Raw genomic sequence first — 19,911 nt, 5'->3', positions numbered from 1 at the left:
TAAAGAACTCGCGCCCAAAGTTAGAGCGGCGTAACGTCTCAGATACGTTACGCCGGGCAGACAGATACGCCGATGTATCCGAATCCAGCCCCATATGTCCAAGCCAGACCAGTGCAACTATACTTTCAAATCCATACCTGGAATAAAGTTTTAGGACCGCCTCTATACAGTGGATAGCTGAACTATGCCATGTAATGATAATGGAGGCACTTATAGATCATCAGTATTATACCCATTGAGAGATTGATTTATATATATATATATATATATATATATATATATATATATATATATAAAAATCAATCAATCAATCACACACACACACACACACACACACACACACACATACATACATACATACATACACACACGGAATTTGTCATTTGGTAGTGCTCTTACACCGATTTTCACAATATGATACTTATACTTCTTTTATCAATATGCAGGCCCATGGATTGTTTATATAAATACCCTCTAAGTGGTTCTAAAGCCCAAAACATATTTTACCTTAAGGCATTCCTTGGATGAAGGTAATAAATGGCCAGGGTTCGACAAAAACTGGGTGCACGGTTGCAATTGCGACTAGAATTAGCGACCTGGCGCCCGGGGAAGCTTAGGCCTGTAGAAGGCCGCGGCTTCAATTTAATTGAGGCCGTGACCTTCTGCAGGCCTAAGCTTCCTTCTGTGATCTGGCTCCATCTAGTGGTGGCCGTTGGCATGAAAAGTAAACCAGCAATTCTAATGGAGCTTCCCCAGCGTTTTCACTGCCATCTTCTTCCCTCTAATTAGAGCTCCCAAACATTATATATATTTTTTATTCCAACACCCTAAAAAATGGCAGTCGTTGCAATACTTTTTGTCACACCGTATTTGCGCAGCGGTCTTACAAGTTTTTTATTAAAAAATAAGACAACAGTAAAGTTAGTCCAATTTTTTTTTATATTGTGAAACATAATGTTACGCCGAGTAAATTGATACCCAACATGTCACGCTTGAAAATTCCGTCCGCTCGTGGAATGGCGACAAACTTTTACCCTTTAAAATCTCCATAGGCGATGTTTAAAAAAACTCTACAGGTTGCATGTTTTGAGTTACAGAGGAGGTCTAGGGCTAGAATTATTGCTCTCGCTCTACCAATCGCGGCGATACCTCACATGTGTGGTTTGAATATAGTTTACATATGTGAGCGCTAATCACGTACGCGTTCGCTTCTGCGGGCGAGCTCGTCGGGACGGGGCGCGTTTTCTGGCTCCTAACTTTTTTAGCTGGCTCCTACATTCCAAGCAAATTTGTCAACCCTGTTTTAGACATCAGCATCCCTTCCCCTTTTACTTACCTGAGCCCTCATTCGATCCAGCAGTGTACACATTCACAGCTCTTCTCTCCCCCTCACTTCTGAACAATTTACTAGTGGATGAGATTTCCTGCGTTGCACATTTGCTCCTCATAGTTGAGAAATATTTGTGTGTACTGTATGTGTCACACCTACCTACAGATTTTCACCAATCAAATTCAGCAAACTGCTATCTTGCAGAAACAGGTTTATGTTGACGTTGGGTCTTCATGTCCGCACCCAAACTTTTTTTTCCCCCCCATGCATCTATAAATATCGATCTTGCAGGTATTAATCAAAGCCCAATACTCAGTAAATGGAACGATATTTCTTTAGGGTTCAAGTTGTTTAATAGATATTGGTGATTAAAGTGGAGTTGTAACACAAAATTACATGCTGCAAAAAAATAGAGCAATTTAAATGTTTAGACACATCCCTTGTGTCAGGCAGATACGACATCCAGCTGGCTCTTTAAACAGGTTTATGGCGAGATCGGGTCACATACTCCCACCAAAATGGAGGAAGATCGCCCTCCTTACGGGCTGGTGGCAGAGCTTCAGTGTGTGGTCCTTCAGGTGGGGTCTCCGCCATCAGCTGCTGAACCTGAGGGAAGACATAGCAAGATATTCTGATCAATAACACACAGCTAAAGCCAAGGAACTATCCCAGATGGGGGGGGGGGGGCAAATTTGGGAAAACATGGCCACCGACTAAAAAATGTGGACAAATAGACGATACTAAGCCACAGGGCTTTTTTTCAGTTGATGGTGTCGCCACTAGAAGAAAAAACAAAAAAAACAAAAAAAAAAAAAGCGCGGTTGGCATTGTTCAGTCATTGAATCTTCCCTCTAGAAATGTCCATAATTCAAGGCGGTGTCACAGAAAAGTAAAGCCTGAAGTGATCACTGCTGCTGGATCAATCGTGTGAGTAAGCAATAAAGGGCTGGAGCTTCTCTGAAGGTAATAAATGCAATAAAAACCTCCCCCAAGAGATGAGATAACACCGCAGTCAGAAACCCCGGGCAGATCAGATGTCATTTGATATACTGAACGTAGACAGGATAGACGTCATGGAAATCATCACTGCAGTGGAGTGCGAGATGATTATTCGCTGTCTATGAAGTGACACCATCGCCTCCACTGGCTAGTTTCGCCCGCCAATGAACGCAAGCTTCTTTGGAGTTCCGAAGAAGCTTGTGTTCATTGGTGGGGGTGAAACTTGTCAGTGTGACATCATCACTGAGGTCGGAGAGCTGTTCATGCATACACCCAATGCTAACTCCATAGCCATTGGAAAGGATCCACACCAGCTGGGAAACAACTAACCACCATTGGGACTGGAATGCCTGCATAGAAACTGGATTGACAGACACAATGGAGGCGATGGTGTCACTTCATAGACAGTAATTATCTCACCCTCCATGGCCATGGTAGTGATGATTTCCATGAAGTCTATCCTGTCTACATGACATCTGATCTGCCCGTGTATTCCCTGTTCAAGGAGACAGCTGATTGCAGTGTTATCTTATCTCTTTGGGGAGGACTTTTATTGCCTTTCGGAGCAGCTTCAGCACTTTACTGCATACTTACACGGTTGATCCGGCAGCAGTGATCCATTCAGGCTTTACTTTCCTGTGACACCCGCCTTGAAATTATGAACATTTCCTGTTTCTAGAGGGAAGAATCAATGACCGATTTTCTGAGCAGCCAACTGCACCTTTTTTTCTAGTGGCGACACCATCTTTGCATTTCCTACTGTGCAATTTATGCTCCATATTTTCACATCCATTGACTTTTTTTTTTTACAACTTTCTCCTTCCCATGTCCTGTGTGTGTACAATTATATATATATATTATATATATATATATATATATATATATATATATATATATATATATAAATAATCGACCTTTTGCCATATTTTAGGCTTCAAACATAAAGATATAAAACTGTAATTTTTGTTGAAGAATCAACAAGTGGGACACAATCATGAAGTGGAACAAAATTTATTGGATATTTCAAACTTTTTTGACAAATAAAAAAACTGAAAAATTGGGCGCGCAAAATTATTCAGCCCCCTTAAGTTAATACTTTGTAGCGCCACCTTTTGCTGCGATTACAGCTGTAAGTCGCTTGGGGTATGTCTCTATCAGTTTTGCACATCGAGTGACTGAAATTTTTTGCCCATTCCTCCTTGCAAAACCGCTCGAGCTCAGTGAGGTTGGATGGAGAGCGTTGTGAACAGCAGTTTTCAGTTCTTTCCACAGATTCTCGATTGGATTCAGGTCTGGACTTTGACTTGGCCATTCTAACACCTGGATATGTTTATTTGTGAACCATTCCATTGTAGATTTTGCTTTATGTTTTGGATCATTGTCTTGTTGGAAGACAAATCTCCGTCCCCGTCTCAGGTCTTTTGCAGACTCCATCAGGTTTTCTTCCAGAATGGTCCTGTATTTGGCTCCATCCATCTTCCCATCAATTTTAACCATCTTCCCTGTCCCTGCTGAAGAAAAGCAGGCCCAAACCATGATGCTGCCACCACCATGTTTCACAGTGGGGATGGTGTGTTCAGGGTGATGAGCTGTGTTGCTTTTACGCCAAACATAACGTTTTGCATTGTTGCCAAAAAATTGGATTTTGGTTTCATCTGACCAGAGCACCTTCTTCCACATGTTTGGTGTGTCTCCCAGGTGGCTTGTGGCAAACTTTAAACGGCACTTTTTATGGATATCTTTAAGAAATGGCTTTCTTCTTGCCACTCTTCCATAAAGGCCAGATTTGTGCAGTATACGACTGATTGTTGTCCTATGGACAGAGTCTCCCACCTCAGCTGTAGATCTCTGCAGTTCATCCAGAGTGACCATGGGCCTCTTGGCTGCATCTCTGATCAGTCTTCTCCTTGTATGAGCTGAAAGTTTAGAGGGACGGCCAGGTCTTCGTAGATTTGCAGTGGTCTGATACTCCTTCCATTTCAATATTATCGCTTGCACAGTGCTCCTTGGGATGTTTAAAGCTTGGGAAATCTTTTTGTATCCAAATCCGGCTTTAAACTTCTCCACAACTGTATCTCGGACCTGCCTGGTGTGTTCCTTGTTCTTCATGATGCTCTCTGCGCTTTAAACGGACCTCTGAGACTATCACAGTGCAGGTGCATTTATACAGAGACTTGATTACACACAGGTGGATTCTATTTATCATCATTAGTCATTTAGGTCAACATTGGATCATTCAGAGATCCTCGCTGAACTTCTGGAGAGAGTTTGCTGCACTGAAAGTAAAAGGGGCTGAATAATTATGCACGCCCAATTTTTCAGTTTTTTATTTGTTAAAAAAGTTTGCAATATCCAATAAATTTCATTCCACTTCATGATTGTGTCCCACTTGTTGTTGATTCTTCAAAAAAAAAATACAGTTTTATATAGCTCCACGTACCCATATTGACAACGTTGTCTTTTTTATCCTTTGCACTGGTGGTATTGTGTGATTTTCATGTAACTTTTGTAACATTATTTCAATAAAGTGTTTTTCCTTAAACCCTGGTATCTCAGACGGTAACTTTGGGGGATCCGTTATCCTCAACATTTATATTATCAACCCCACAGTTCCTGATCGCTGCATCTGCTTCAGGCCGGGTTCACATATATATGAATTGGATGAGGGTTTTCTCTGCATCCAATTCGCATGACATGCGAGTGTGACCGGCTCTCAATGGAGCCTGTTCACACATGTCCGGGGTGGCCACGGACCGCATTCCAAACGGATCCTGTGGTGCGTGTCCGGCTCAGGTGTGAATTCAGGCAAAAAGTCAAACCTGATTCGCACCTGAAAACGGTGAGCAGAAACACACCACACCCCATGCTGGGAACGGCGGTCGGACAAATGTGAACCCGGCCTTAGGGCAGGGACATTGGTTGGTTGTGTAATCTGTTCAGTCATTTTTAAAAATGGAAAGCTGGATGAACATGCTACAAAATCTGCCTTTGCGCTTGATTGACATTAGGACCACAGCACCAAATACGTGCTAAAAAAAAATAGTTGTGTGTTTTGGACACAACTAGTGATGACTTTGGCAGGGTTGGTGCTCCTAGTGACACTCAGACACTAACCTCACGGTCCCAACTCTCCTCTCGCAGTTTCTTCCATTCCTCCCGCTTTGCAAAATAGTCCGGGTACATGGCCTTCTCCGATGGGTGCCAGAAGTCCAGGACCCACTCTGGAAGCTGCACAACACAAAGTTGGATTAAAATTAAACATAATAATATTGTATACAGTCACACAAGAAAAAAAAAGGAAATCTGTTAACAATAAAAGCAAAAAACCTAGAGATGCGCTGAAATTTTGGCAACCGAAACATATCGGCCGAAGATTGCGTTTTTAGCATTTTGCAGGTAGAGGAAAAGGTGCCAATAATGGCGCCGAAAATGCACACGATTTTACCACCATTTTACTGAGCTGAAAGTGAAGTAGCTACTGACTTTTAATAAACAGACACTCACCTGTCCCACAGTCCAGTGATGCGGGCACCCGAGCCTCCCTCCTCTCTGCGGCGCCATTATTGCTACTGTGGGCACCCGGCCATGACAGCTTGTGGCTTCACGGCCGGGCACGTACAACGCATGCGCGAGTCCAGCTCTAAGGGGGCAAGGAGCGCCACGAGTTGCCGAAAGAAGCCGAACGTCGGTGCGGCTCTATACGGCGCCTGCCTACAGACGTTCAGCTTCTTTCGGCAACTCGTGGCGCGTAGTATGCGATGGTCGGAAGCCTGTCAATCAATTAGGAACGCCCAGTCCCGCAGAAGACATACCCGGAAGCGGCGGTGAAATAAGGTATGTATGGGGAAAAAAAAGCAGCCGATTGTCATTAGGACAACTCGGCTGAATGTAATGTTAAAAAAAAAAATTTGGGGTGAACCTCCACTTTAAGTTACTCTTATAAAAAAAACAAAAAAAAAAAAAAAACACACACCACACATGGTGTCAGAGCGTAAAGCCTCTTACACACGATTGGATTTTCCACAGACAAAGCGCCAGACTTTTGTCCAAAGGGCGTTGGCCATGATCTTGTCTTGCATACAAACGGCTCACAAACACGAACGTAGTGACGTACTACGGGAAATTTCAGCTCTTGAGCGCCACCCTTTGGGCACCTTCTGCCAATGTTGTGTTTGGTGAGCACTGATTGCGAGCATGCGCGTTTGTACTTTTGACTTATGTCTGACAGACTTGTGCACACACGATAGGAAAAACCGACAACAGACCGTTGTCCACGAAAAATGTATAAGCCTGCCATCGGCGGAAAATCAGACAATTGTCTTATGGAGCGTACAAACGGTCGGATTTTAGGACAACAGTCTGTCACACAATTCCCGTCGGAAAATCTGACCGTGTGTACGAAGCTTAATAGAAATGCTTCCAGACCAGGAAAAAAATAATTCAATAGATCTGTACTAGAGGTCCAGCCCCAACATCAGACCTCACTGTTGGAGGTGCATAGGGTGGAATAGTCAGAATGCAAACCCTGTCACACGGTCATTTCTGCTGACCTTGTAGCAATCGTATCTCTCATAGCAGGTCCCATCCGGGGAGTCGGGGAAGATGTATGGCATGGGGTGCCGACGTCTGTGGAATTCTTCTTCTCCAGCCTTCAGCAGCAAGGTGGCTTTCACCATATCATTCTCATCTTTATGCTCCTCAAAGCGAGCTCTCAGGAGACAGGCCTGGTAGCGGACTTCAGCTCTGTAATGAGAGAAAAAAAAATCAAGAATTGAAGGATTATCCCGTACTTCAGAATGCTAAAAGTCAGAATCGCATCACTAATCAGGAGATTCGCACACCAGGAAGAGATCAGTATTTATTTAACCACTTCAGCACCGCGCCTATTCTGGCACTTTTCTCCTTCGTAAAGGAGCATCCTTTTATTCATGTAAAAATCATCTTTTTTTGCTAGAATCTCTCTCTCTCTGCTCATCCCGAGCAGGGGGACAACAACCCCCCCCCCCCCCCATCATCCCGAGCAGGGGGACACGACCAACCCCCCACCATCCCGAGCAAGGGGACACCAACCCCCCCCCCCCCCCCCATCATCATCCCGAGCAGGGGGACACGACCAACCACCCCCACCATCCCGAGCAGGGGGACACGACCAACCCCCCCCCCCCCGCCCCACCATCCCGAGCAAGGGGACACCAACCCACCCCCCCCCCCCATCATCATCCCGAGCAGGGGGACACGACCCACCCCCCATCATCATCCCGAGCAGGGGGACACGACCAACCCCCCACCATCCCGAGCAGGGGGACACGACCAACCCCCCCCCCCCACCATCCCGAGCAAGGGGACACCAACCCACCCCCCCCCCCCCATCATCATCCCGAGCAGGGGGACACGACCAACCCCCCCCCCCCCCCCATCATCATCCCGAGCAGGGGACACGACCCACCCCCCCCACCATCCCGAGCAGGGGGACACGACCAACCCCCACCCCCGCCCCACCATCCCGAGCAAGGGGACACCAACCCACCCCCCCCCCCATCATCATCCCGAGCAGGGGGACACGACCAACCCCCCCCCCCGCCCCACCATCCCGAGAAAGGGGACACCAACCCACCCCCCCCCCCCATCATCATCCCGAGCAGGGGGACACGACCAACCCCCCCCTCCGCCCCACCATCCCGAGCAAGGGGACACCAACCCACCCCCCCCCCCCCCCATCATCATCCCGAGCAGGGGGACACGACCAACCCCCCACCATCCCGAGCAGGGGGACACCGACCAACCCCCCCCCCCACCATCCCGAGCAGGGGGACACCGACCAACCCCGCCCCCCCCCCCCCATCATCCCGAGCAGGGGGGACACCGACCAACCCCCCATCATCCCGAGCAGGGGGACACCCCCCCCCCCCCCATCATCCCGAGCAAGGGGACACCAACCCACCCCCCATCATCATCCCGAGCAGGGGGACACGACCAACCCCCCCCATCATCCCGAGCAGGGGGGACACCGACCAACCCCCCCATCATCCCGAGCAGGGGGGACACCGACCCACCCCCCATCATCATCCCGAGCAGGGGGGACACCGACCCACCCCCCATCATCATCCCGAGCAGGGGGACACGACCCACCCCCCATCATCCCGAGCAGGGGGACACGACCCACCCCCCCCCCACCATCCCGAGCAGGGGGACACCGACCAACCCCCCCCCCCCCCATCATCCCGAGCAGGGGGGACACCGACCAACCCCCCCCCCCATCATCCCGAGCAGGGGGGACACCGACCAACCCCCCCATCATCCCGAGCAGGGGGACACCAACACCCCCCCCCCCCCATCATCCCGAGCAGGGGGACACCAACCCCCCCCATCATCCCGAGCAGGGGACACCAACCCCCCCCCCCCATCATCCCGAGCAGGGGGGACACCGACCAACCCCCCCATCATCCCGAGCAGGGGGGACACCAACACCCCCCCCCCCCCCATCATCCCGAGCAGGGGGACACCAACCAACCCCCCCCATCATCCCGAGCAGGGGGACACCAACCAACCCCCCCCCCCCATCAGCCTGAGCAAGGGGACACCAACCAACCCCCCCCCCCCATCATCCCGAGCAGGGGGACACCAACCAACCCCCCCATCATCCCGAGCAGGGGGACACCAACCAACCCCCCCATCATCCCGAGCAGGGGGACACCAACCAACCCCCCCATCATCCCGAGCAGGGGGACACCAAACCACCCCCCCCCATCATCATCCCGAGCAAGGGGACACCAAACCACCACCCCCCCCCATCATCCCGAGCAAGGGGACACCAAACCACCCCCCCCATCATCCCGAGCAAGGGGACACCAAACCACCCCCCCCCCCCCCCCCATCATCCCGAGCAAGGGGACACCAAACCACCCACCCCCCCAATCATCCCGAGCAAGGGGACACCAAACCACCCACCCCCCCCCCCCAATCATCCCGAGCAGGGGGACACCAAACCACCCCCCCCCCCCAATCATCCCGAGCAAGGGGACACCAAACCACCCACCCCCCCCACCCCCCATCATCCCGAGCAAGGGGACACCAACCCACCCACCCCCCCCATCATCCCGAGCAAGGGGACACCAACCAACCCCCCCCATCATCCCGAGCAGGGGGACACGACCAACCCCCCCCCCCCCCACCATCCCGAGCAGGGGGACACCGACCAACCCCCCCCCCCCCACCATCCCGAGCAGGGGGACACCGACCAACCCCCCATCATCCCGAGCAGGGGGACACCAACCCCCCCCCCCCCCCCATCATCCCGAGCAAGGGGACACCAACCCACCCCCCCCATCATCCCGAGCAGGGGGGACACCGACCAACCCCCCCATCATCCCGAGCAGGGGGGACACCGACCCACCCCCCATCATCATCCCGAGCAGGGGGGACACCGACCCACCCCCCATCATCATCCCGAGCAGGGGGACACGACCCACCCCCCACCATCCCGAGCAGGGGGACACCGACCAACCCCCCCCCCCCCCCCATCCCGAGCAGGGGGACACCGACCAACCCCCCCCCCCATCCCGAGCAGGGGGACACCGACCAACCCCCCCCCCCCATCATCCCGAGCAGGGGGGACACCGACCAACCCCCCCCCCCCATCATCCCGAGCAGGGGGGACACCGACCAACCCCCCCCCATCATCCCGAGCAGGGGGGACACCGACCAACCCCCCCCCCCCCCATCATCCCGAGCAGGGGGGACACCGACCACCCCCCCCCCCCCCCATCATCCCGAGCAGGGGGGACACCGACCAACCCCCCCCCCCCCCCATCATCCCGAGCAGGGGGGGACACCGACCAACCCCCCCCCCCCCCATCATCCCGAGCAGGGGGGACACCGACCAACCCCCCCATCATCCCGAGCAGGGGGGACACCGACCAACCCCCCCATCATCCCGAGCAGGGGGGACACCAACACCCCCCCCCCCCATCATCCCGAGCAGGGGGACACCAACCAACCCCCCCCCCCCCCATCAGCCTGAGCAAGGGGACACCAACCAACCAACCCCCCCCCCCATCATCCCGAGCAGGGGGACACCAACCAACCCCCCCATCATCCCGAGCAGGGGGACACCAACCAACCCCCCCATCATCCCGAGCAGGGGGACACCAAACCACCCCCCCCATCATCATCCCGAGCAAGGGGACACCAAACCACCCCCCCCCCCATCATCCCGAGCAAGGGGACACCAAACCACCCCCCCCATCATCATCCCGAGCAAGGGGACACCAAACCACCCACCCACCCCCCCCCATCATCCCGAGCAAGGGGACACCAAACCACCCACCCCCCCCATCATCCCGAGCAAGGGGACACCAAACCACCCACCCCCCCCATCATCCCGAGCAAGGGGACACCAAACCACCCACCCCCCCCCCCCCATCATCCCGAGCAGGGGGACACCAAACCACCCACCCCCCCAATCATCCCGAGCAAGGGGACACCAAACCACCCACCCCCCCCACCATCCCGAGCAAGGGGACACCAAACCACCCACCCCCCCCCCCATCATCCCGAGCAAGGGGACACCAAACCACCCACCCCCCCCATCATCCCGAGCAAGGGGACACCAAACCACCCACCCCCCCCCCCCAATCATCCCGAGCAGGGGGACACCAAACCACCCACCCCCCCAATCATCCCGAGCAAGGGGACACCAAACCACCCACCCCCCCCATCATCCCGAGCAAGGGGACACCAAACCACCCACCCCCCCCATCATCCCGAGCAAGGGGACACCAAACCACCCACCCCCCCCATCATCCCGAGCAAGGGGACACCAAACCACCCACCCCCCCCCCCCAATCATCCCGAGCAAGGGGACACCAACCCACCCCCCCCCCCATCATCCCGAGCAGGGGGACACCAACCCACCCACCCCCCCATCATCCCCATCATCCCGAGCAGGGGGACGCAGACGCCAACACCGCCCCCCTCCAATCCCAAGCAAGGGGACGACTGAGGGGAAATGCTCCCTACTGCCTGCAGCAGACCGATGACATGTCAGCCTAGGCAGAGTCACTGACTGGATCTCAGGGAGGGCTTTATACTGAGAAAAAGTGGAGTTTTCTGAAATGACACTGTCAGTGTACACTGGGGCATGTCAGGGATTGGTTCAGTCACTGACAGGTCCTCTTAACCTGACCATTACAAGTCATACCCCTCCTGTCATTGAGTCTCCTCCCCGCACAGTCCCCTCTCCCTGGCACCCAGCCAGCCCTTCTCCTCCATTACCTGTGTACCACCCAGGACTCCGTGTGCCGCTGCGCCTTCTTATACAGCCGCAGCACCTTCTGACTGTGGGTCAGGTAAGCCGCCATCTTGCCCCCTTCTCCTCCAGGCTCCTGAGCCGAGTTCACAACGTCCTCTGTTTCTATTGGCCTAATGCTGACATGTGATTCCCCCTACGCCTTCCCCGGAATACATTATGTCTTCAGCACTTTAGCCATTGTGTATAGGGAGTTGGCCATTTTTCCGAAGACCTCTCTCTGTAGTCTTCAAGGACATTCTACTACGAAAAATGGCTTCCATCATGGAGACAATTTAAACTCATTGCGGTGTCCTTATCAGTGATTGGCTGGCTGCTGCCCCTAGGTTACCGGAAGCAGAGCGCTGATAGAATATGTCTTCCAATGAAAAGACAGAAGGGTGCGGAGGCGGCCATTTTTCCGTAGACCAAAATGGATGCAGGGAGAGTCATCCTTAAAGTTACTCCAAAATATAGTGACGGGAGGAAAGTGGGGGCTTTCTCATGAATCTGTGCCTGGTGTCAATGAGCATTTGTAGTATTAAGTCGTAGGAATGTTGCCGTCGCCGCCATCTTTGTACACCCTTGTGCAGCAAAAATAGGATGTTGCAGGGCATGATGGGATTGGAGAGAGACAGAACCACGCTGGATCTACCATGGCACTCTTCAAGCTCATTGGTGAGATCTGACAGCTGCTCTTTCCCCCATTCTGTGTGTGAATAATCACTTCATTCATATAGTGGGGTCCCCTAAATTCTATGCACCCCTCACTGACCCCATTCATTCATATAGTGGGGGCTCCTCCATGTTCTGCACCCCCAATCCCCTCACTGACCCCATTCATTCATATAGTGGGGGCTCCTCCATGTTCTGCACCCCCAATCCCCTCACTGACCCCATTCATTCATATAGTGGGGGCTCCTCCATGTTCTGCACCCCAATCCCCCCACTGACCTTATTCATGTATATATTGGGGGCTCCTCCATGTTCTAAACCCCCAATCCCCTCACTGACCCTATCCATTCATATAGCGGGGGCTCCTCCATGTTCTGCACCCCCCAATCCCCTCACTGACCCCATTCATTCATATAGTGGGGGCTCCTCCATGTTCTGCACCCCCCAATCCCCTCACTGACTGTTTCATTTATATAGTGGGGGCTCCTCTATGTTCTGCACCCCCCAATCCCCTCACTGACCCTGTTCATTCATATAGTTGCACCCCCCAAACCCCCCACTGACTATATTCATTCATATAGTGGGGGATCCTCCATGTTCTGCACCCCAATCCCCTCACTGACCCTATTCATATAGTGGGGGCTCCTCCATGTTCTGCACCCCCAATCCCCTCACTGACCCTATTCATTCATTAAGTTGGGGCTCCTCCATGTTCTGCACCCCCAATGACCCTATTCATTCATATAGTGGGTGCTCCTCCATGTTCTGCACCCCCCAATTCCCCCACTGACCCTATTCATTCATATAGTGGGGGCTCCAACATGGGCTGAACCCCTATTCCCCCCACTCACCCTATTAATTCATATAGTGGGGGCTCCTCCATGTTCTGCACCCCCAATCCCCCCACTGACCCTATTCATTCATATAGTGGGGGCTCCAACATGTTCTGCACCCCCCAATCCCCTCACTGACCCTATTCATTCATATAGTGGGGGCTCCTACATGTTCTGCACCCCCCAATGAATGAATGAATGAAAAACTTTGGTACTTTGGGAGTCCGAGGTAAAGGGCGTTTGCATAGTCCAGTCTGGAGTTCACAATTGTTCCCACCACGACTGCTACGTCTTCTTTGGGGATAAATGGAATAAGTCTGCGTAGTAGGCGCAACAAATGGTGCGATCCGCTGACTACTGACCCTATTTGTGCGTCCATTGTCATGAAGGTGTCGAAGATGACCCCAAGACTTTTGACTTTGGAGCTAGGGGTGATGCTTTGGCCCAGAATGGGCGGCGGTGTCCAGGTTGTTGCCAGTTGACTCTTTCGGCTGGCGTGAAACATAAGAAGTTCTGTTTTGGAACTGTTGAGTTTAAGATAACTCTTAGTCATCCAGTTTTCTATCAAAGAGAGACATTTCTCTAAACTGAGATGATGATCCTTTTTGTTGCAGATGCGAAAATACAATTGCGTATCGTCTGCATAAGAGTGATAAAGTAGTTCTTGGCTACTGATAATATCAAAGAGAGGGCGAAGATAGATGTTGAACAGTACCGGTGACAGGGGGGATCCTTAGGGGACTCCACATGGCACTGTGCGTTTTTCCGACGTGAAAGATCCCAGTTTCACTGTTTGTGATCGGTTTTCAAGAAAGGAGGAAAACCATGGTAAATCACCTTCTGCGACTCTGGCTACCTCGGCCAGTCGCATCAGTAACAGTTTGTGGTCTACTGTGTCAAAGGCTGCGCTTAGGTCCAGCAGAACCAGGAGACAGGATTCTCCCTCGTCTGCGGCCTCGAGGGCATCGTCCCATATTTTGAGTAAGGCCGTTTCTGTCCCGTGTCCGGGACGGAAACCTGATTGAAATGGATTGAGTAGATTGTGGGTATCCAGATGCTGTTGCAGCTGTTGTACCACCACTTTCTCCATTATCTTGGAGAGAATATTTAGGCCTGTTATGGGGCGGCGGTGAGTTGGGTCCTTGGGATCCAAGTTAGGTTTTTTCAAGATGGGGTGGATTGTGCCCTCTTTCAGCAGGGATGGCACTATGCCTTCCTTAAATGACTGATTTATAAGCTGTGTGATGGGAGGCGCCAGAATGTCGGCGCATTCCTTCAGCAGCTTGGTGGGAATGATGTCATTGGGTGCTGTGCTGTTCCTCAACGCACCAATGATATTTTTGGTGGTATCGATGGAGATGGGTTCCAGAGTGAACTTAGTTGATTGTAGAAGGTTTCTGTTGGTGTTTTGTGGTTGATTGAAGAGGGGGCTGAGGGGGGTATTATTTTGCAGAATACTTACCCGGATTCTTTCGATTTTGTCGATGAAGAAATCCGATAGTTCATTACAGAACTCTTGGGTGTCTGAATTGGGGACTTCAAGACATCCCGGATTCATGGTCTGGGTGACCATCTTGAAGAGTTCTCGGGGGCGGTTCATGGCGCTGTTAATCGTCATAGAAAAATGATGTTTCTTGGCTTTGAAGATTTCTTTATGATATTGTGTTGTTATTGCCTTGTAGATGATGAGGTGATCTTCTGAAGGGCTTCTTTTCCAGGCGGCTTCCGCCCTTCTGCGCTCTTGCTTCAGTAGGGACAGCTGGTTGTTGAACCAGCCGGACTTTTTTTTCCGGATGCGGACTTTGCGTTTCGGTGCTACTAAGTCGGCTGATTGTAGCAGAGCTGCATTTATGGCATCCAGTGTATCATCCCCTCACTGACCCTATTCATTCATATAGTGGGGGCTCCTATATGTTCTGCACCCCCCAATTCCCCCACTGACCCTATTAATTCATATAGGGGGCTTCAACATATTCTGCACCCCCACTGACCCTATTCATTCATATAGTGGGGACTCCAACTTGTTCTGCACCCCCAATTCCCTTACTGACCCTATTCATTCATATAGTGGGGGCTCCAACATGAGCTGCACCCCCATTCCCTCCACTGACCCTATTCATTCATATAGTGGGGGCTCCTACATGGGCTGCACCCCCACTGACCCTATTCATTCATATAGTGGGGGCTGCTCAATGGGATTCCACCCTAATCCCCTCACTGACTTAATTTATTTATATAGTGGGGGCTCCTGATCCTCCATGGACTGCACTTCTAATGACCTCATTCATTCGTATAGTAGGGGTTCCTCCATGGCATGCATCCCACCACTGACTCCGATCATTCATATAGAGGGGGTTCCTTCATGAACTGCACCCCAAATATCCCCCTGATGACTCAATTTATATAATTGGGGCACCTCCCATCCCCCCACTGACTCCATTCATTTATAAAGTAGGGGTTCCTCCATGACCTGCACCTCACTTACTGTCTCCATTCATTCATATAGTGAGGGCTACTCTATGGACAGCTCCCCCCATCCCCCCCACTGATCCCATTCATTCATATAGTCAGTCTCCTCCATGTACTGAACCCCAATCCCTCTCGATGAATCTATTCATTCATATAGTGGGGGCTCCTCCATGGACTGTACCCCCAATCCCCCTTGATGACTCAATTCATTCATATAATGGGGGCTTCTCCATGGACTGCACCCCCAATCCACCCACTGACACTTTTAATTAAAACAGTGGGGAGCCTCCATGGACTGAATGCAGATATGTGCTATTTACAGGGTGCAGAAAGCATATATGTCCGATTTACAGGTTGCAGAATGCAGATACGTGCGATTTACAGGGTGCACAATGCAGATAGGTGCTGTTTACAGGTTGCAGAATGCAGATATGTGCTATTTACAGGGTGCACAATGCAGATAGGTGCTGTTTACAGGGTGCACAATGCAGATATGTGCTATTTACAGGGTGCAAAATGCAGATATGTGCAATTTACAGGTTGCAGAATGCAGATATGTTCTATTTACAGGGTGCAGAATGCAGATATGTGCAATTTACAGGGTGCAGAATGCAGATATGTTCTATTTACAGGGTGCAGAATGCAGATATGTTCTATTTACAGGGTGCAGAATGCAGATATGTGCAATTTACAGGGTGCAGAATGCAGATATGTTCTATTTACAGGGTGCAGAATGCAGATATGTTCTATTTACAGGGTGCAGAATGCAGATATGTGCGATATACAGGTTGCAGAATGCAGATACGTGCGATTTTCAGGTGGGAATCCCTCATTATGCAGGGAACCCCTCATTACTAACAGTGTAATTTTTCAGTTTGTTTGCGCCGATCTGTAAGGCTGCGCTATACACCATGATCTATGATGCTGGGGCTTTATACTCTGTCCTGTGATGCTGAGCTGTATACTCCTGAAACTATGAGCGGAAGCAAGTGGAATACAGGGGACAGAGTAGGTGGTTTCTATAAGGGGCGTGGCTTACAAGAAGTAAGAAGGGCCAAACGTGGAGGGGCGGGGTCTTGCGCCCCCCCCCCCCCATCCTAAAACTTCACCAGCCGCCACTACTTGGATGGATGAAACTAATGACAGGTACCAGAATGACGGGAAGAAAAAAGTGTGGAACAGCTCATGATCCAAAGCACACAACATCATCTGTAAAACATGGTGGAGCCTGCAGTGTGATGGCATGGGCATGCATGGCTTCCAGTGGCACTGGGATATTGGTGTTCATTGATGATGTGACAGAAGACAGAAGCAGACATGTATTCTGCAGTGTTTAGCGATAAACTGTCAGCCCAGATTCAGGCAAAATTGATTGGACGGTGCTTCACAGTACAGATGGACAATGATCCAAAACACCCTGCAAAAGCAACCCAGGAGCTTTTGAAGGAAAAGAAGTGGAATATTCTGCAATGGCCAAGTCAAATTACCCGATCTCAACCCAATTGAGCATGCATTTCATTTGCTGAAGGCAGAAAGACCCGCAAACAACTAAAGACAGCTGAAGCTAAAGCCTGGCAAAGCATCAGAAAGGAAGAAACCCAGTTTTCGGTAATGTTCATGGGTTCCAGACTTCAGGTAGTCATTGCCAGTAAACGATTCTCATCAAAATATTAAAAATCAACATTTGATTTATGATTATATATTTGTACAATTACATTTGAACCCCTGAAAATGGGGGGTCTGTGTATAAAAATGGTTGCAGTTCCTAAAATTTGTACTTGATATTTATGTTCAACCCCTTGAATTAAAGCTGAAAGTCTACACTTCTAGTTCATTTGGATTGTTTGGTTTTAATTTTATTCTGGTGGCAGAGCCAAAAGTATAAAAATTGTGCCTGCGCCAAATATATATGGACTTAACTGTAAATCTATCACATTCCCCTGTGTAGGGATTCACCATATATCACTATCGCATTTCCTCGGTGTAGAGATTCACCACATACACCCATAACATTCCCCCAGTGTATTTTTGTGAAGATATAACCAATATGCACTCAATAGACTGCTGAGCTGCACTCCACACACGTCCCCTTTACAACTGGAATAAACTGACCCCATGGTGCATTATGTCTATACAATCTCCTTTAGATTGGATGATCTGGTTACCCATTATACCAGGGATAAGCAATTAGCGGACCTCCAGCTGTTGCCAAACTACAAGTCCCATGAGGCATAGCGAGACTCTGACAGCATCAAGCATGACTCCCAGAGGCAGAGGCATGATGGGACTTGTAGTTTGGCAACAGCTGGAGGTCCGCTAATTGCTTATCCCTGCATTATACCATGGCTCGACAAAATCCGGGCGCCCGGTCGCAATTGCGACAAGAAATTGTGACCTGGCGCTTGGGGAAGCTTAGGCCTGCAGAAGGCCGCAAAGCCGCGGCCTAAATTACCGGCCGGTGCAGGGCGCGATCGCCGTGGGCCCGCGCCCGCCGGTAATTGAGACCATGGCTTTGCGGCCTTTACAGAAGGAAGCTTAGGCCTGCAGAAGGCCGCAAAGCCGCAGCCTCAATTACCATCCGGCGCCTGGTGGCCGGTAATTGAGGCCGCGGCTTTGCGGCCTTCTGCAGGCCTAAGCTTCCTTCTGTGATCAGGCGCCATCTTGTGGTGGCCGTTGGCATTACAAGTAGCAAAACAGCAGTTCTAATGTGTTTTTCACTGTTTTCACTGCCATCTCCTTCCCTCTAATTAGAACCCCCAAACATTATATACATTTTTTATTCTAACACCCTAGAGAAAAAAATGGCGGTCGTTGCAATACTTTCTGTCACACCGTATTTGCGCAGCGGTCTTACAAGCGCACTTTTTTTGGGAAAAAATACACTTTTTTTAATTAAAAAATAAGACAACAGTAAAGTTAGCCCTATTTTTTTTTATATTGTGAAAGACAATGTTACGCAGAGTAAATTGATACCCAACATGTCACGCTTCAAAATTGTGTCCGCTCGTGGAATGGCGTCAAACTTTTACCCTTTAAAATCTCCATAGGCGACGTTTAAAAAAATTCTACAGGTTGCATGTTTTCAGTTACAGAGGAGGTCTAGGGCTAGAATTATTGCTCTCGCTCTACCAATCGCGGCGATACCTCACGTGTAGTTTGAATACCGTTTACATATGCAGGCGCTACTCACGTATGCTTTTGCTTCTGCGCACATAGTTTGGCGGGACGGGGTGCGTTTTTGGGCTCCTAACTTTTTTAACTGGCTCCTAGATTCCAAGCAAATTTGTCAAACCCTGCATTATACAGTCATTTGTCCACCATGATCATTTTATTTGTTAAAATGATATAGAATGGTCACCGGGATTATAGAAAAACCTATGAGCAGGAGGTTGGAATGATCCATGTTACTCCAATGAATGATTAATGTATTGATTTTATGTCATTCATGAATAAGAACTCCTCCATTTATTTACATTTTTTTCTATTTTTGTTCTAGATATCGGGATAAATCTGACAGATCCCATGTTTAGAGGCATTTACAGAGGAACGAAGAAGCATCAAGGTAAACATGATTAGCCTGCAACACCTATGGCAAAATAAAATAAAACCCTCATTACCACGGGGCCCATATAGGGCTTCTAGTAGAGGCAGCCATGTTTCTGAGAACTTCTTTCATTTCACCTCAGGGACTGAGGTCTCTTTTACTGATGTCTCAGGGACTGGGGTCTCTTTTATTGACATCTCATAGGCCCAGGGTCTCTTTTATTGACATCTCATGGGCTGGGGTCTCTTTTATTGACATCTCAGGGGCTGGGGTCTCTTTTACTGATGTCTCAGGGGCTGGGGTATCTTTTATTGGCGTCTCAGGAGCTGGAGTCTCTTTTTAGTGACATCTCAGGGGCTGGGGTCTCTTTTTAGTGATGTCTCAGGGGCTGGGATCTCTTTTACTGACGTCTCGGGGGCTGGGGTCTCTTTTATTGGTGTCTCTGGGGCTGGGGTCTCTTTTATTGACGTCTCAGGGATTGGGGTTTCTTTTATTGATGTCTTAGGGGCTGGGGTCTCGTTTACTGACGTCTCAGGGGCTGGGGTCTCTTTTACTGACGTCTCAGGGGCTGGGGTCTCTTTTACTGACGTCTCAGGGGCTGGGGTCTCTTTTACTGACGTCTCAGGGGCTGGGGTCTCTTTACTGACGTCTCAGGGGCTGGGGTCTCTTTTACTGACGTCTCAGGGGCTGGGGTCTTTTTTATTGACGTCTCGCTGAGATCTCTTTTATTGATGTCTGAGACGCTGGGGTCTCTTTTACTGACGTCTCAGGGGCT

At 50.4% G+C, this 19,911-nt stretch overlaps 2 protein-coding genes across 2 annotated transcripts in view; one reads left to right on the top strand and one right to left on the bottom strand.

Annotated features, from left to right (window-relative positions):
• Positions 1 to 1,660: 1,660 nt before the first annotated feature.
• Positions 1,661 to 11,733, bottom strand: NDUFB9 (NADH:ubiquinone oxidoreductase subunit B9). Its single transcript, XM_040354940.1, has 4 exons — positions 11,603 to 11,733; positions 6,880 to 7,072; positions 5,444 to 5,557; positions 1,661 to 1,936 (listed from the first exon to the last, which is right to left on the bottom strand). The coding sequence occupies exons 1-4, from the start codon at positions 11,686 to 11,688 to the stop codon at positions 1,805 to 1,807; spliced, it is 525 nt and encodes a 174-aa protein (XP_040210874.1). The 5' UTR covers positions 11,689 to 11,733; the 3' UTR covers positions 1,661 to 1,804.
• A 374-nt stretch (positions 11,734 to 12,107) lies between these two features.
• TATDN1 (TatD DNase domain containing 1) overlaps positions 12,108 to 19,911 on the top strand; it is a 39,604-nt gene continuing 31,800 nt past the window's right edge. The window contains exons 1-2 of the mRNA XM_040354939.1: positions 12,108 to 12,293; positions 19,089 to 19,154. Coding sequence (XP_040210873.1) covers positions 12,272 to 12,293; positions 19,089 to 19,154 — 88 coding nt within the window. The 5' untranslated portion in view covers positions 12,108 to 12,271. The remainder of the gene's footprint in view (positions 12,294 to 19,088; positions 19,155 to 19,911) is intronic.

Source organism: Rana temporaria, chromosome 5 (genome assembly GCF_905171775.1).
Source record: "Rana temporaria chromosome 5, aRanTem1.1, whole genome shotgun sequence".
In the NCBI taxonomy this organism is placed as follows: Eukaryota; Metazoa; Chordata; class Amphibia; order Anura; family Ranidae; genus Rana; species Rana temporaria.
Note: the sequence above shows the minus strand (reverse complement) of the source record. Positions and strands in the feature narration are given on the sequence as shown.

Excerpts from the sequence above, each read along its gene's own strand:
- NDUFB9 (XM_040354940.1), bottom strand. The coding sequence starts at position 11,688 with ATGGCGGCTTACCTGACCCACAGTCAGAAGGTGCTGCGGCTGTATAAG. Across the intron at positions 5,558-6,879 it reads AGAGATACGATTGCTACAAG|CTTCCAGAGTGGGTCCTGGA; the intron begins GTCAGCAGAAAT and ends TGTGTTGTGCAG. Across the intron at positions 1,937-5,443 it reads AGGAGAGTTGGGACCGTGAG|GTTCAGCAGCTGATGGCGGA; the intron begins GTTAGTGTCTGA and ends GTCTTCCCTCAG.